Consider the following 17,216-nt stretch of genomic DNA (forward strand, 5'->3'; position numbering starts at 1 on the left):
AAACTGTAGTCGTTTCAACGTTTCCGTGGTTGTTATAGCTGCAGCAGATATACATCTGTAAAAATTTAAACTGTCTAGCTCATCAGATACAGCCTGGTGTCAAACGGAGAACGAGACAGACAGAAATGAGTTTTTATAAATGGGTCTGCCATTTTTTGGAACCCTTACGAATTGCAAAATAAACTGTCCATACACTAGATAATGACTAGATGAAACGTATCTTTTGTGTTCTAATTTCAATTTTCAATATCTTACTGTGGGGATGATCACAATTCAATAAACGGAGCCATGATGTAAAGGTTTTATTTTTTAACGAAAAAATTTAGGTAACTATTTTGATGAGCCCAAGATCTCATACCAAACTAAGTGTGACTGCTTGTTAATCTTAAACAATGATATTTTTTCATCATAAAAGTATTATATATAACTAGTTTAGACTAGGATATAAATCTAAACATACAGACAGACAACATTTTCGTTACTATACACATACCTGAATGAATGTACAACTACCTCCCACCAAAACGTCCTTGCAATGCAAACATTAAAATTATAATACCTACTTATACTCAGCACAATTATTTTAGTTTATTATTCTTTCAAACCTTATGAAGTTCGTACGCGTAACATGTTATTAATATATTTTATTTCTGTGTTCTGTGGAGTGCGGGCCGCGATCTACTATGACTCTTACAGCGGGTCCACTATTACAGCTGAACGAGTGAAGCAACATGATAAAGCTAACACTACATTGTAAGTTTATCTTGTTTTTGTTGTACTTGCATACTGATTTTATTTTTCAATCTTCAGAGGCTAGCGGTATGTATACTTTTTTAATGTCCTTCTTTGTAACTAGTTTTATTTATCATATTTATCAGAAAAGCCACCAAAATTATTAACAATGTTCCATATTACTAGTTTATAACTTAAAATGAAAAAAAAAAATGTTTTCGTCGAGTTACGTGCTATTTTATCCTCGATTTTTTTCTAAAATTAAATAGTCTATATCTAAGAGTATTACATCGTTATATTTACATTTATGTTACAATCTATATCTACAATGCTATCTACTATCATATCCGATCAGATACTATCTTACAATGCATAAACAAATAATTTGAACTTAATTGTGTTTTGTTGATAGTTTTAAGTTGTTTCAGTAAGTACTTGTAATTTTAAAACAAAAGAGAAAACAAACCATCGACTTCGATTTTTCCAATTAAATGTGCATTGGAAATCATATTTTTACTCATTTATCATAGTAAGATATTATTTGATTCAGACTTTTTAACATCAAGGCAATTTAAATAATTTATATTTTTAGTAATTCAAGGGTAACATTTCTTTAAAGCACGCTTTAGAAACAGTCTAATGAAGTTTTATTTTATTTTTATGTTAGGGTACTTATATGTCCCAATATAATTCTCAGTAATAAAATGGTGTTCTAGTTGGTGTGTTAACGAGATAGAGCCATGTGATCCCAATGAAGGCAGGCGGGTGGACGGCTCCTGCAACAACTTGCAGTACCCAAGCCGAGGAGCTAGTCATACACCGTTCGCGAGAGCCCTGCCACCAGTCTTCTCAGCAAGTAAGTTTTGTTTACAAATACATATTTTCAACATGATATGCAATAATTTCATTTAACGTCCTCAACAAGACGAACAATTAATTTCTTGCAAGTTACGAAAGCAACAATTTTGCTGAGCTAAGTGCAAAAGTCTATAATGTTTTCTAAATTTTTTCGCAGATTTTGAGCCAAAGAAAGCAGCGGATGGCTCCGACTTGCCCCTAGCGAGGTTCCTGAGAACCAGCCTCGTGTCAGTCGGACGGATCCCCAGTCAGATGTTCACGGCGCTGGCGATTCACGACTTCGTGTTCATGTCCGCTGACATCGTGTCTCTTCATGATACAGGTTTGATACTTCACGTTATTATAGATAAGACATTTTTAATTAAGAATATTTTTTTAAAATGAAGCTTAATAATTGAAGCATGCGGTACTTACATATAAATGTCTGAAATTGTAATTATTAAAAAAAATCAATTCATAGACTTTGGAAGAAATTGTTATTTTGACTCTTAAAATACTTCTCGTTAAAAGTTTTTGGAAAGGTAACAAGATTATGCTCTATATAGGTATATACAGTTCTCCAAAACTGTTACAATTTTTGACCGGTAATGGCACCAGGAAGTTATACGATAATTGTAATTGGTTATCTTAACGTGATCACCTTCAACGAAACAAACTTCTTTACAGTGAACTACATAGTCTGGAAGCCCTACTGCTGTGCCGAGAGAGGCAAGACTGATTACATGTGTGTACCAAACCAGATCCCTCCAGATGACCCCGTGCACCGCTTCTCCGGCCAACGTTGTCTTAACATGACAAGACCAGAGACCTTCCAAACTATTGGCTGCATTAAAAATAATACATCACCTGAGAGAGTGAGTATTTAAATAGACGATAAAAGAATAATCGTTTAAATGAAACCTTCGACTGGCCTGTTGGTCTAGTGGTTACTGGCCCTGACTGTTATGCCGATGGTCGTGGGTTCGATTCCCACCCAGGGTAAATGTTTTGTATGATGAGCAGGGCATTTGTTTTGTGTGTGGGTTTTATTTATCTGTATTATGTATTTATTTAGAAGTATAGAAGTATGTTTATCAGTTGACTGGTACTCATAATACAAGCTCTGCTTAGTTTGAAACTGGATAGCGTTGTGTGAAAAGTTTTGGGAAATTATATTCTTTATTGTGACGTTTGAAGATATCGTACCGCCACAACACCTAGGCCTTCGTTATGCCTCTTCCAGTTTCTTTCTTTAGTCTAAAATATTGGTCAATTAAGTTTGAATAAAGAGTTACAAATATCAGAAGTTGGTCCCTTTTAGGGCTTTGTGTAAAGTGCACTAGTTCACTGAACTTCTGTGTTCATGTTTATAATTTAAATTAAAAAGGCCTTTGTCTAACAATCGTTATAACAATAGTAGTTTATAACAAGTCGGTACTATTTGCACAATTTAATTGTAATAGCATAAATATTTATACATTTGTTTTGTTGCTATTTCAAAATTTACTTGAAGTAATCTTATGTTAATAAATTATGAACAGATAATAGGTACGTTCTTTCTCGCTGCCTGCTAGATGTTTTTTTTTCTTATTATTTATGAATTCACATTAATCGGAGTTTAACAATGTGACTTTATCATACTACTTTTATAATGTGACTAAAAATAAATCAAACAAGCAGTTATTATTTCCTTTATTTAAATTATATAACATATAAATTACATTTTTAAATTTATCTACAAAAACAACATACATTTAAAAATATAAAAAATAGTGTCCAACCGGCAACGGGAACAGGGCCCAAGCTGCCGGTGGTCAGGGCTCCAGAGAGAGGAACCTCCTCACCATGCGCGCCGTGTCCAGAAGTACCGCTCTCTGAATCAAACCCTTGGCCCAGACACCCAATAAACAAGCAGTTTATTATTACGATGCTCACAAATTAATATCATTGTTTAATCATTTTTTGAATATTAATTATCTCCGGAATTACATTGTAAAGCAAATATCTCATTGCCCAATTTATAACGTTCAGTTTTACTTCTTTCAATACGTTATGCAGTAATGGACAACAAATAAAATGTATTTGTGTAGGTAGCGTGTATGATAAAGAATAAAAACTTAATAATATGTTTATTTTTTATTCTTAAACTTCTTTAAAAAGTATATGAAATACTTAAAAGCAGGGACAGGCTAAAATAATTTTGTCTGTATGAACATTTAAAATTGTTATACTAACTCATAACTGCAATATTCTTTATGTTTAAATAACAATGTGCTTCTTCTTGGTTGCCCTTTTGGGCTAGTGGTCCTAGCTGCTATACAGGTGGTTGTGAGTTCAATTCTCACCCAGGACAAATGTTTGTGTGATGAACTCGATTTTTTTTTCCGAGTCTTCGTTTCATTTTTCTTAAATATGGATGTATTTAGAAATCTATAAGTACGTTTGTCACTTGTCTAATACTTATAATACAAACTTTACTTGTTTGAAACTAGATGGCGCTGTGTGAAAGTTGAATATTATTATCATATCATATACTTATTGTAAAATATTAAAACATTACAGATTGTATCATCAACTCCTCTACTAGACTTGTCAGTTATATATGGCAACGCGTTACAAAGTCTTCTGCGACGAGGCAGACTGTTCGAAGGAGGCATGTTGAAGTTTGAAGAAGAAAACGGAAGAATATGGCCGCCCAAGTACCCAACTAACGGTCACCTCATTTGCTTATCGAATCAAAGGCCTCAGGAGACAAGATGTCATCTTATGCGTGAGTATGATGCTGTTAATTTGAAGTAAATCGGTATTCAATTTAGTTGTTATGGTATTCAAAATACTGCATATCGATACTTTATATGAAACTGATAAACGTATAAAATCACCAAAAATGTCTTGAATACTTATAATGATTGTTGAACTTATTTTAGATAAATATTACAATAAAAAAATGAAAATGTGATTGTTGTCACCACGTAAAATCTACTAAGCGCAAATTTGTGTTATTCACGAATGCTTGCCCTGAGTCTTGAATGTTTATGAAATTCCCCGCGACACAAGGATTAAGGAACAAAAGTTTCTAAATGCGGGAGTGCTTTAAAAAAATGGAAAGATGACTTATGATATTCGATTATATTATTTACCATATTAATTATTTAATTCCAGCCGAGGATGGCGGCAACACTCTAGGCGGTATCAATCTCATGTCAATTTGGTTCTGGAGACATCACAACTTCATCGCTAAAAACCTAGCGGCCGTCAACCCTTGTTGGACCGATGACAAATTATTCGAGACAGCCAGAGACATCAACATTGCTGTCGCTTTACAAATATATTACTACGAACTGTTGCCTGTTTTCTTCGGTGAGTAAAAAATGTGATCGATCTCAGGTTAAGCTACGAATGACACGGTCAGTCCGTGGGTAGGTGACCGTATATTTCAAAACGAGATCCTCCGAGTTTGATGGTCCCTTCTGTTATTTATACATCATTGGCAGTCGTTACGGGTATTTAGAAGCGAGACAGTCTGATAACTAGTCTTACTAAGTTGCACCCTGTTGCAAAGTTAAATGGGTTGACGAAGTAAGATACTTAGTCGCCCCTTATAAAACACTTGACTTGACTGCATCCGGACTAAAAGATGACCCAACATACTTCTAAGTTATATTTCTATGTCATAGTTCTAGAAAAAGACTAGGCTGATAAGAAGTAAATTATGGTATACTTGCTTATGACCAAAACGGTGATAAAACTGGTAATATTATTTCAGGATATGACAATATGGTGAAGGATGGTGTGATAACTCCTACCGGTGGGTTTAGGGACGTTTACGATCCCAATGTGATGCCTCAAGTGTCTTTGGAATATCCTTTCGTTCTGAGATGGGTACACACTATTCAGAATGGGCTCATAAAGTAAGCAAACTTATTTTGGTAGTAACTATCGTGACAATTATTTATTACTAGCGGTTGCCCGCGACTTCGTCCGTTATGCTGTTTACCTGCCCTGTTTTTTCCACATTTTCCATTGTATCTTTGCTCCTATTAGTCGCGGCGTGATGGTATATAGCCATAAAAATAAAATAATTGTTCAATTTGAACGAGTAGTTCCTGAGATTAGCGCGTTCAAACAAACAAACTCAGCTTTATATATTGGTATAGATTAAATGATGCAACTGTTTACTCACACGTATTTATCGGGTTTTCCCGACTAGTTTACCTCAAGCCTAGTTCAGCTCATGAGCTAACGTGGCTAAACGAGTCGGATTAAGGACTCCAAACTAGTCGGGCAATCTCGACAAATACGCGTGAGTAAACCGTTGCACAATTCAATAAGGACACTTTTTTTTCTGTGCCTTATATTGGGACTTGGTAATCATAAGTTTTTATTAATCATGTAGCTATTACTTTAAAACTGATTCTTCTAATTTCTTCTTCATCATTTATTTCAGAATGTACGATAAAGACGGTTACTACATGAAACAGGTGCCAGTCGTCAACTTAACATTGAGAACTGGTTATTTTGCGCTGGATGACAACCTCGATCTTATGACACAAGGAAGCTTCAGACAAGGAAGTGACAATGTTGACTACACTGCTGATTTTGATGTGGGTATTGCAATTTAAATTGTTTATTTTCTCTTGCATATTGATTTCATTCGAGGCATCCAAGGGCAGCTGAGCAAAAGTGAAACAGTCCAGTACACTACTAAGAGTGGCGTCTCTTTTCGACAACTTAAGAGTGGTAAACTTATGGAATTTCTTGCCGATTCTTCTCTATGGGAATGATATTTTGAAATTGTGCATTTAGAGTCATTAGTTATATAATATAACGTTTCTTAGGTGCCTTTCTTAGGCCTACGATTCTTAGACTTACGTTAATATTTTGACGGTTTTGAGGTAGAATAGAATATTCTTCATTCCACTTAAGTAAACAAAAATCCATTCGGTATCCAATCAGTTGGAGAGCCTTATTACAGAACTCTTATTTACGCTACGCTATCCGAATATCAGCCTTTGTGCCTACTAGATAGTATATTTTTCTTTCAATTAAAGTTAAGTTTTCCATAAGTTAAAGTAATTATTCTCTAACATAATATAAATAATGTTTTAACGACGGATCACAATTTGAAAGTGTTATAATTTAAACCCATAATAAAATTGTTTTTCGGTTTTTAGATCACAGAGATTGGCTTGGGACCTCAGCAATATCTTTCAGACTTGATGACCAGTGACCTTGCTAAGAACAGATTGTTTGGCTTCCAACCTTACGTTAAATACAGAGAGTTCTGTTTTGGCAATAAAGTAAAGAGCTTTGATGATCTACATGGTTCCATTGACCCAGAGGTAATTAGCATATAATATTTTATTTGTGGGGCACAAATGCAGCATTCAGCAGATATTAATATAATTTACTTGAAAATTTTAACGTCTACTAAAACCACTGAGCGCCACGTTTTCCGGTTCGATCCCGGAATGGAACATGCGTTTGTGAAATCCTGGAATGCTTGTTCGGAGTCTGGGTATCTTTGTGCATGCGACTTGAATGTTTGCAATACGAGGATTAATTTCCAAAACATAGAGTCGTTTTTCTTAAAAAAAAAAAACAACATGTATTTATTAATTTGCAATTTCAAATTATGCTTTTCAAAAAGTAAACGTAATATTGTTTTAGTTTTTGGAAAGTACATTAAAAAAAATCTGTCTCTCTAAAATGTCTGCATTTTTTATACACTACAGAGAATAGAAATTCTGAAAGATGTTTACAAGAGCGTGGAAGACATTGACCTTTTGGCTGCGATCTGGGTAGAAAAGCCATTGAGAGGAGGTTATGCTCCACCAACGTTCTACTGCCTTGTAATAGACCAACTAAGACGCAACATGGTTTCTGATAGACATTGGTATGAAAGACCGAACAGGCCAAATGCGTTTACAGCCGGTAAGTAAACTCTCCTTTTTAGTTATGATCCGATTTTTGAAACACAAGGAATAATAACATCATCATCATCAGCCTATATTCGTCCACTGTTGGACATATTCCTCCTCAATTGCACGTCATCGGGATCTATCTTCAGCTGCTCGGATCCAGCTTCTGCCAGGCATTATCATAAAAAGATATTCAGTTCTTATAATTAATATTTTTAATATGACATGAATTCCGAGAAAATTATAACCATGAGTTTTGACCACTTAAGGGTAAAATTGAAGTAACGACCAATGCCTTTGCACTTTAAATTAAAATTAAATTCAGAATCAAAAATTGTCTTTCCAACTTTTCACTAAAACCTTTTCTTGTTATTCTTCCAGCACAACTGGCAGAAATCAGGAAAGCCACTATCGCGCGTCTCCTGTGCGATGTCGGCGACACGGTCACGAGAATCCAGCCGCGCGCCTTCCTGAAAGCCGGTTACAAGTGAGTTTAATATTAAATAGCTATTGATAGAGCGTACGTATTCTGTTGAAAATGGTTCTGTTGATTCTTTTTTCATTTAAATAACTGTCATTTGTTTCCATAAATTTTATCAAAATTGGCTCGGTGCTTTTTATTTGAAGTAGTTTCTATTTTTTAGTTGTTGAAAAAAAATGTTCTGGCTTCCATTGTGTCCTTGCTGGGTCTACAAACAACTTATTTAATAAATACAACATTTTATTTTAATTATCATCAGAAAATCTTTGTGAACCTTGCTTCGCGGATGTTAAACAATAATTATAATTAATTCCGATTTCTCACACCGACAATGCGAACGTAAAAAATAATTGTTAAATTTAAGAAATAAGGACGTCTACTCTAGCCTCTTGACTAGCCACCTTGTTTATTTAAACATTTCATACAATAACAATGTACAATCAGCCAACACTTTCTACCTGAGTGATATTTCTACTAATATATTAAAATGGCATTTCTTTTCGCTGTACCTTAGACCTGTCCTCTCCACACATTTAATTTTTTCCTGTACACGCCAACCGTGGTATAAATGCCAGTTGCCTAGAGGGCTGTTTATGAATTTTGAAATCTTATATCCATTTATTTTGTTTCAGTAATCAAATGTGCAACTGTAATGAAATAAACGGAATTAATTACGCCGCCTGGAAGGACGCTACTTGTGAAGTTGAATCGTTTTGGTCCAAATTCGTCTACTGATGCTGATAGCGACAGTGTGTGTACATAATACGAAGTCATGGAACTGGTTTGAAAAAGGAGTCGTTCAGATTGGAATGTTTAAAATACTTCAATTCTTCAACTGTTTTCAACTGGTATAATATTTTCTTGGCATATTTTGACTGATAGAGGAATAAATAAATATTTATGATTGGTATTTGTTTGTTTTCTTTTATTTTCATTCAATGTTTCCTTTCATCATCATCATCATCATCATCTCAGCCTATCGCCGTCCACTGCTGAACGTTTCCTTTAATTTATTTAAATTTTTGGCCCACACACGCGCTCCAACTGATTGGTTAACTTATGTTAAAAAATATATGAAGGAAACGCCGCTTGGTTCCACAGCTACAGCTTGGTGGATCTCTAATAAATACTGGCAATTATTACTTCGTTATATCCTATATCGAATTAATAACTATTGAGAAGGTCAGGATGTTGCTTATATTTTTCAAAAAATCTAGAACGATCATTATTGCCTCATCCGTTACATTTGAAATCACTGTGTAATACCCGTCCTGGTATTTTCTTCTATAATACCATGAAAACCCATAATAACTAAAATAGGTATCGCTTAAAGGCGTATACAATCAAGCTGTCTTTCAACGTCATTTGATTACTAACTTAAAAAAAAACCTTAGAAAATTGCAAACTATGTATATAAAATCGACCGTTAAAACTGCCAAATTTCACCTTACATACTAATCCGACCAATCACGTACGCCACAATCGCGTTTCCGTCCACGCGACCTTAACTTAGGTTAATAATTAAACAGTTAATGGTTCAGTAACCTCGTCGCTAATGACATTTACCATCGTATCGCGATCATAAACCAGTTAATGTTATATCACTTTGAAGTCAAACTGATTATTTTCGTGAAGCGTTTCGCTTGGTCCATACGTCAGTATGTTGCCTCTGTTGCTGTTTTTGTTGAGTGGTGCTAATGCTGCGTTGTTCTATGACTCGTATCATGGAGTACCGATAACGATTGATGAAGTGAAGCGGCACGATAAAACGAATACGACTTTGTAAGTATTTTATTTTTGTTTACTTTTTTTTACGAAACGCTTTCAAGAATTCAATCCTTGCACCGCGGGGGTTTTACAAATATTCAAGATGTTCAAAAACACCCAGACTGAGGACAAGCATTCTTAGATCTGTGTGAGGATCTGACCTCAACTACTAGGCTATCTGGGCAGTCATTTGATGTGTACAACTTGCAGATACTTGAACGTTGAAAAATTGTTTTATTAAAGTAAATAAAATTTGAATTTTAGCATTCGTATGATAATAAAAATGCTTGTTTAATAAAAATTTAATGTTAAAACAAAATAAAAGTAAGATACCACCCAATAAGTAGTATTTTCGTAGTGATGGCACTACTTCTGTCACACAAAAGTACGTAGATGTGTTCTTATGTATGGAAAAGCGTTACATTCAGGTTTATAAAGTAATCTATCATTAAAGTCCAAGTATGATGTAGTTGGTGTGTGAACGAAGTGGAACCATGTCACCCGTTGGAAGGCAGGCGCGTCGATGGCTCGTGCAACAACCTCCGGTTCCCATCCAGGGGAGCGAGCCATACACCCTTCACAAGAGTATTGCCACCTATTTATGACAAAGGTAACAAATCTATGCTTTTATTTTATCCTATACCTTAAAATTAGAAATTCCGTGGAACGTCGTCTTGCATTCATTGTTAGTTGTTGTGATAACAATAGGGACTATAATTTGTCTATTTATTTTCGTTTTTACTAAAACACTTATTTTAAATTACTGTAATAAACATGGATAATGTAATTTTGTGAAAACGTCTGTATTGACTTAACCTACAATCCACCTACATACGTCACATCATCTGTGGATGCCTCCATCAAACATTGTTACGTATGAAATAAATAATTTCCAATTATATTATCTAAACCATCTTATTTTACAGATTTTGAGCCAAAGAAATCAGCATCAGGTAACGAGCTGCCCCTCGCCCGGTATCTAAGAACTCGTCTGATATCTGTTGGAAGGATTCCTAGCCAAGTGTTCACTCAGCTCGCTATACATTTCTTCGTATTTATGTCAGCTGATGTAGTCTCCTTGCATGATACAAGTAATGTATTACTTTTATATTATTCTATCGTGCTAGCTGGAGCTCGTGGCTAAGCTATAACCGCAAAAGTGAAACGATCACAGGTTAAGCTATGCTTGACGCGGTTGGTCCGTAGATGGATGACCATCTGTGTCATAAGGAGTTCCTCCGTGTTTCGGAAGGCACGTTAAATTGTGGGTCCCGGCTGTTATTCTGACATCTTTGACAGTCGTTACAGGTAGTCAGAAGCTTGAAAAGTCTGACAACCAGTCTAACCAAGGGGTATCGTGTCGCCCAGGTAACTGGGTTGAGGAGGTCAGATAGGCAGTCGCTCCTTGTAAAACACTGGTACTTAGCTGAAACCGGTTAGACTGGTAGCCGACCCCAACATAGTTGGGAAAAGGCTAGGCCGATGATATTCTATCGTGCTTTCTGCTTGTGTTTTAGTTCCAAACATTTATTAATTTTGAATTTTCTTGATGCTAGCACTAGATTTTTTAGGTTCAATAAATGTATACGGCCTTACAAAATATCAATTCTTCTGACCTTCTTGTGACAAAAAATCTCTAAATGCATATTCTTTCTTCATATTTCTTTAATAGTTTTTAGTGCAAGCTGTCTTAATTTTGCTGTATATCGTTGAGCCTACCAGTTTGAGCCAATATTCAAGTTATGAAGAAATTACCAAATACTAAGCATTACGACGTAATAAGACACTAAAGTGGTAGTTGTTGTACTAAGATTAAGTTTAGTTCAAAATTGTAACAGTTTTGAAACTCGTATTCTTATTTTGCAGTTAATTATATTGCTTGGAGGCCATACTGCTGCGCAGAGAAAGGCAAAAACGACTCTTATTGCGTCCCGAATAAAATACCTCATGACGATCCGGTTCATCGCTTCTCTGGTCACAATTGCTTAAACATGACCAGACCAGAGTCTTTCCAGAGCATTGGATGTATACCTAAGGGTACTACGCCTGACAGAGTAAGGAACTTTTTGTAAAAACCTTTTTTATCTTTGCTACGTAAAAGTTTTAGGTGCAAAATATGTTTTTATTTTTTGGGATGTTAAAATTAGAGATTAAGTTAATATAAAACTATTGAATATGCATGAATTTAAGTGGTTTTTAAATTCATTTGATGAAACATCTTTTAAAATTAGTGTCCTTTTTAGATTGTATCATCAACTCCTCTCCTGGACTTATCGACGATATACGGAAACTTCTTGAAAAGTCTTAATGAAAAAGGGAGACTTTTTGAAAAAGGATTATTGAAGTTCGAAGTGGAAAACGGCAGGATCTGGCCTCCCAGTGTCAAGACAAAAGCTAGCGTGTGCTTTTTGAACCAACTTCCACATGAAACAAGGTGCCATAATATGCGTGAGTGAGAACTTTTTGTTTCTTGTAACTGTGTGTGTGAATGATGTGCGATTGATCATCATTGTCCTTTAACTAAACCTTTGGACAACTAATTATAAAGTAGAAGCATGATTTTGAGATAGCACCCAGTTAGATGAGTGCTCGTAAACTTAAATAACAAGTATATACTTTTCTTGAATAAATTTAGTTCTACCAAACAAATCACTTTTAGTAAGTTTAATAAAACTGCAAGTATAGATTAATTATCTTATTTGCAAATCTTCTTTTTACTTTTGACTTCTTCACTTGAAACCCAGTAAAAAAAGCAAGACAAGTATTTCTTCTTCAATGCTAATTTTTACTTCTCTACTATCAGCCGAAGATGGCGGCAACACATTAGGTAGTATCAATCTAATGGCTGTCTGGTTCTGGAGGAACCACAACTTCATAGCCACTGAGCTCCTGAAGGTGAACCCTTGTTGGGATGATGAACGGCTCTTCACCACGGCTAGAGATATCAACATCGCTATATCCCTGCAGATCTATTATTACGAGCTTATGCCTATATTCTTGGGTAAGTATTGATTTTGTGTTATTTTTTTTTGGATTTGGTTGATGTTAGCTAGATTTTAGAGTCTTCAAAAATAGAATACAGCTAATGAAAGTAGAATTTAGATATCAGTTTTATTAGAAAACCGAATACTTTTTAGTTGGCGATGTCATCTTCAGTACATATTCAAATTCCAAGTTTTCATAAAAAAACAGACAGAAAAGTAGCTAAAAATGTTAAATCTATTCTAAAAATAGAAAAACAATCTATTTATATATCTTTATCTAATTTAGAAACACTAAAGTATGTTTGTTATTTTACTGGCCTTGAATTAAAACCAAACAGAAGTTGAAATAATTCAATATTCATATTTTATTTATTTCTATTATAAAACCAGTTGGAGTCAAAGACCCGTGAAGACAGACGAGAATATAAAATATTTATAACGTTTGAAGTAGTTTTAGTGTAAAACAGAACTACATTACAAAGAAACAGGTTTAGTCATCATAATATTAATAAACATTAAAGAAAACTAAGACTATTTTGATGATTTACAACGTTAATAAAAATAAACATGTTGACTAAATTCGATTACATTGAAATTTGGAATCGGACATTAGAAATAATTTTGTTTCGAAAATCTTTGGAGAATAATGTTTTAAATGTAAAGCAAATCGATAGAAAAATAAGCTTACATATAGCAAAACGCTACACAAATCATTACGTTGATAGCAATAGGTGTACAATATATGCTGGTGGTCGCTTTTACTTTGCTAGACACCAACGAAAAATTATGAACGTGTGCAAAAAGTCCATGACAATTGGACGATAATTTGATCTTATTTATTCCAGGCTATGAAAACTTGCTTAAAGATAGAGTTATCATCCCAACTGGTGGCTTCAGGGACATCTACAATGAAAACGTTTTACCACAACTGTCTCTCGAATACCCATTCGTTTTGAGATGGGTGCACACTATTCAAGAAGGCGCTTTAAAGTAAGAGATTAAAGGACTTGGATTTAATTTCCTGAGTTTTTGAAGCAGATGACCACGACTTCACTTACCTAATGTTATTGCAATTGTACAATAGAAACGCCGCTCTGCGCAGTATATTCAGGAATATTAGTAATTTACGAACTTGTAAAACCCCCAGCCTTATGTATTGCCAAACAGACAGATAGACAACGGACTATATCACTATAAAAAAGACAGTTTTTCCCTTTGGGTACGGTATAACAATACACAAAAATCTACAAATACGAAGTTTTTGTTGAAGGTTGATTAAACATTATTTTTATTTTGAAACAATGGAAGACAATAACAGGAAATATAAAATTACTCATTGTTTTTACTTAAGTATCAATTTTAATTATTTTTTTTTCCAGAATGTACGATAAGGATGGTTATTATTTAAGACAATATCCGATAGTGAATCTGACATTAAGAACTGGATTCTTCGCCGTCGATGACAATATAGACTACATAACACAGGGAAGTTTTAGACAGGGAAGCGCTCATATTGACTATGTTGCTGATCCTGATGTAAGTGAATTTCCTTTAAAACTGTAATATAGCAATATGACTTCGTTTAGCTTTTATGTAGCTGTCAAAACCAGGCAAGGGATAGGCAAATTAGGTCAAAATAAACACAGCGTGGGGCGGAAAAAATCTCGGTCTTTCAAAAATAAAAAAAAATAAAAAAAATCATCTACTTTGAATACTGCAAAAAATGCAGTATACACATGGGGGTGATACGGGTGGCTATAATTCTTCTTTATAACTAGAGACCATCTCTTTTAATCAAAATACATAAAAGAAAAGACTTTTGAATTCCTTGCTGGCTCTTCTCTATGCGAATGCCATTTGGGAAGCACCTACCTAAGGTCACTAGTTTTTAATAAGTAATTTGAGTATTTTGGGTCTTCTAGAAATGAAGACGTTTTAAATTTAATTTTGAACTTTTCTGGACTTTTCCTTCTTCTGTTTTGAACACTAACAGTAACATCTTTCATTATAGATTACAGAGCAAGGTATGGGTCCTCATCAAAAGGTATCTGATTTGATGACAAACGACTTGGCAAAGAACCGCTACTTCGGCTTCCAGCCTTACGTCAAATACAGGGAGGCGTGCTTCGGTACAACCATTAATAAATTCGAAGATCTAAAAGGATTCATTGACCCGGAGGTAATGTTATTTACTGTATAGTATTCAAATACAAATTTGCGACCTTAAAACAGACAATCCCGAGAGGAAAGAACAATTTGACTTCAACAGGACCAGAAGCATTTGTGTGTTATTATTGTGTAGTTCAAATATGAAAGAATAATTCTGGTTACTGGCATATTAATTGTATTTGCAGAAATGATTAAAAAGTAACATTTATTCATATTTAACAATCATTCTTCTCTTCAAGAAGGGAAATTTGTCCTGTATCATGATTAAGTCAAATGTTCGGCTTTATTTTATTGCTTGTTTTTTAATCAATCAAATCTCTTTAATTTTTTTATTGAAATTGAACCTACTCACAATTCGGAAAAACTAACCTATAAATTCTTTATTGGGGAATCAATTTTCAAATCAGTTAATCAGAACCAGAGATTAAACCAAAGTCACAAACTTCACTTCTTTCAAATGTGCATCGTATCAAAGTATGCACAAAATAATTGATTTATAAGGAAATATCATAGAACCTAAGTCACTGTACTCCATACTAAAAACCTTCTTAAATAAAATTTATTTTCCAGAGAGTAGAAATCCTAAAAGACGTATACGAAAGCGTAGAAGACATCGATCTTATGGCGGGCATTTGGGTAGAGAGGCCTATAAAAGGAGGGTCTGTTCCTCCCACCTTCTACTGCCTGGTGATCGATCAGCTCAGACGCAATGTGGTCTCCGATAGACATTGGTATGAGAGACCTAACAGACCCAATGCGTTTACTGCACGTAAGTAACATCTATAATAATGATATAATACGATGGTAGATACAATACGGTATTTATAGGACTACTTGTATTTTGGTTATTATTGTGCCCTTGTTAAATTGTTAATATGTTTGTTTTTTGTTTTTTTTTCAGATCAACTTGCTGAATTAAGAAAAATGACGATAGCCAGAATCCTCTGCAATGTTGGTGATACCGTGACGCAAATACAGCCTCACGCGTTCCTAAAAGCTGGGTTCAAGTAAGAATTGCCTTAACTATTGAATACTGTTTAGTCTTTTAATCTATTAAAAAGAGTAGAGATTGACTCTTTACTCTAGTGATTTTTGTAACACTCACTGACAAGTGATTTTTTTTAACTATTATTGTTTCTCTTACAAATTAAATCCACTTAGAAAATCAAAAATTTTAAAGTTTGTTATATAGGATTTTTGAATTTATTCAAAAGCATCTTTTTTTCTTTTTAGGAATCCAATTGCGAGTTGCCATCTTATACCTGATATTAATTATGGAGCTTGGAAGGACCTTAACTGTCAAAATTCACATTGGCAATAACTTATATCAAATGGACAAGGAAAATTCCATTTCAATTAACAAAAAATATTTTTCATGACAATAATAATAATATAAATAGACATTTTTGTAAATTTAATTTTCGCGACAAATATAGCCAGGCATCTGGTTTAATACTGTCATATTAGAAACATAAAATATGTCTAAATTGGTTTTATTTCATTTCAAATTAAGTTATTTTCCTGTAGTCAAAAATCATAAAAAAATGTGACTATTTTGACTTTTTTAGTGACACAAGACACACTTATTGAGACAAGTACATATGTACGTTAACCAACTTTTATTTATTTTAGTAAATAATCCGCATATTTATACCCGAAAATATCATCATTTTTTATATTCTTAAATAATTCCAATTCAAAAGAAGGTTCCACCGAGACTTGAACTCGGATCGCTGGATTCAAAGTCCAGAGTGCTAACCATTACACCATGGAACCGATGATACTTTACAACCAAATAAACTTTCACTCTGCGCATAACCTGATTGTGTTGAGTTTGATGACGTCAGTCACGAAGTGCTACCTCTACAGAATAAATCTTTGTGCATAAAACATGAATTGTTGCTACTTTTTTAAACCTGTTGAAACCAGAGAAGAGCTAAACCAATTTGGCAAACTTTTTAATTGAAATATTAGTATTAGAATTGAGACGCATTGCTTGGAAAAAGCCGAAGCCGGATCATTCATTCTGGCTAAATGTATATATTAAATCACTCCGCAATATCTAGGTTATGTATATGTCTTTAATTCATCAAGGGATTATAGAAGCTAATTGAAAATTAATGATTAATGATGATTTTAATATTATCCAGAATAAGCCTGACATTTTGAAACTAAAACATATATAGTAGACTAAGTTTGTGAATAACTTGATTTTATATTATCTAAGTTACATAAACATTAAAGTAACATGAAGCAATTTTTTCTCCAAGTTTTATGCGTAAACCAAAACCACAAGATGCAATTTCAGCGGTATGAGTCAAACAC

At 34.1% G+C, this 17,216-nt stretch overlaps 2 protein-coding genes and 1 non-coding gene across 3 annotated transcripts; 2 read left to right on the forward strand and 1 right to left on the reverse strand.

The window, feature by feature from the left end:
- Positions 1-46: 46 nt before the first annotated feature.
- Positions 47-8,881, forward strand: LOC113502588 (peroxidase-like). The gene is made up of 12 exons (XM_026884206.1): positions 47-753; positions 1,449-1,588; positions 1,748-1,912; positions 2,257-2,444; positions 4,132-4,339; positions 4,732-4,929; positions 5,336-5,480; positions 6,017-6,173; positions 6,744-6,911; positions 7,305-7,503; positions 7,872-7,977; positions 8,604-8,881. Exons 1-12 carry the CDS (start codon positions 629-631, stop codon positions 8,704-8,706), a joined length of 1,902 nt encoding a protein of 633 aa, XP_026740007.1. The 5' UTR covers positions 47-628; the 3' UTR covers positions 8,707-8,881.
- Positions 8,882-9,508: 627 nt separating this feature from the next.
- On the forward strand, positions 9,509-16,373 carry LOC113502567 (peroxidase-like). Its single transcript, XM_026884182.1, has 12 exons — positions 9,509-9,753; positions 10,209-10,348; positions 10,665-10,829; positions 11,605-11,792; positions 11,982-12,186; positions 12,542-12,739; positions 13,568-13,712; positions 14,102-14,258; positions 14,734-14,901; positions 15,462-15,660; positions 15,793-15,898; positions 16,125-16,373. Exons 1-12 carry the CDS (start codon positions 9,632-9,634, stop codon positions 16,210-16,212), a joined length of 1,881 nt encoding a protein of 626 aa, XP_026739983.1. The 5' UTR covers positions 9,509-9,631; the 3' UTR covers positions 16,213-16,373.
- Positions 16,374-16,595: 222 nt separating this feature from the next.
- On the reverse strand, positions 16,596-16,667 carry Trnaq-uug. The gene has a single exon. It is a non-coding gene; the product is annotated as a tRNA-Gln (tRNA).
- Positions 16,668-17,216: the final 549 nt, after the last annotated feature.

Source organism: Trichoplusia ni, chromosome 17, assembly GCF_003590095.1.
Source record: "Trichoplusia ni isolate ovarian cell line Hi5 chromosome 17, tn1, whole genome shotgun sequence".
Taxonomy (NCBI): Eukaryota; Metazoa; Arthropoda; class Insecta; order Lepidoptera; family Noctuidae; genus Trichoplusia; species Trichoplusia ni.

What these genes read in the sequence shown, in the direction of transcription:
- LOC113502567 (XM_026884182.1), top strand. Translation starts at nt 9,632, where the DNA reads ATGTTGCCTCTGTTGCTGTTTTTGTTGAGTGGTGCTAATGCTGCGTTG. An exon ending in AACAAGGTGCCATAATATGC is followed by an intron (nt 12,187 to 12,541) that starts GTGAGTGAGAAC and finishes CTCTACTATCAG; the next exon opens with CCGAAGATGGCGGCAACACA. An exon ending in ATTCAAGAAGGCGCTTTAAA is followed by an intron (nt 13,713 to 14,101) that starts GTAAGAGATTAA and finishes TTTTTTTTCCAG; the next exon opens with AATGTACGATAAGGATGGTT.
- LOC113502588 (XM_026884206.1), top strand. Translation starts at nt 629, where the DNA reads ATGTTATTAATATATTTTATTTCTGTGTTCTGTGGAGTGCGGGCCGCG. An exon ending in GCCACCAGTCTTCTCAGCAA is followed by an intron (nt 1,589 to 1,747) that starts GTAAGTTTTGTT and finishes ATTTTTTCGCAG; the next exon opens with ATTTTGAGCCAAAGAAAGCA. An exon ending in GACAAGATGTCATCTTATGC is followed by an intron (nt 4,340 to 4,731) that starts GTGAGTATGATG and finishes ATTTAATTCCAG; the next exon opens with CCGAGGATGGCGGCAACACT.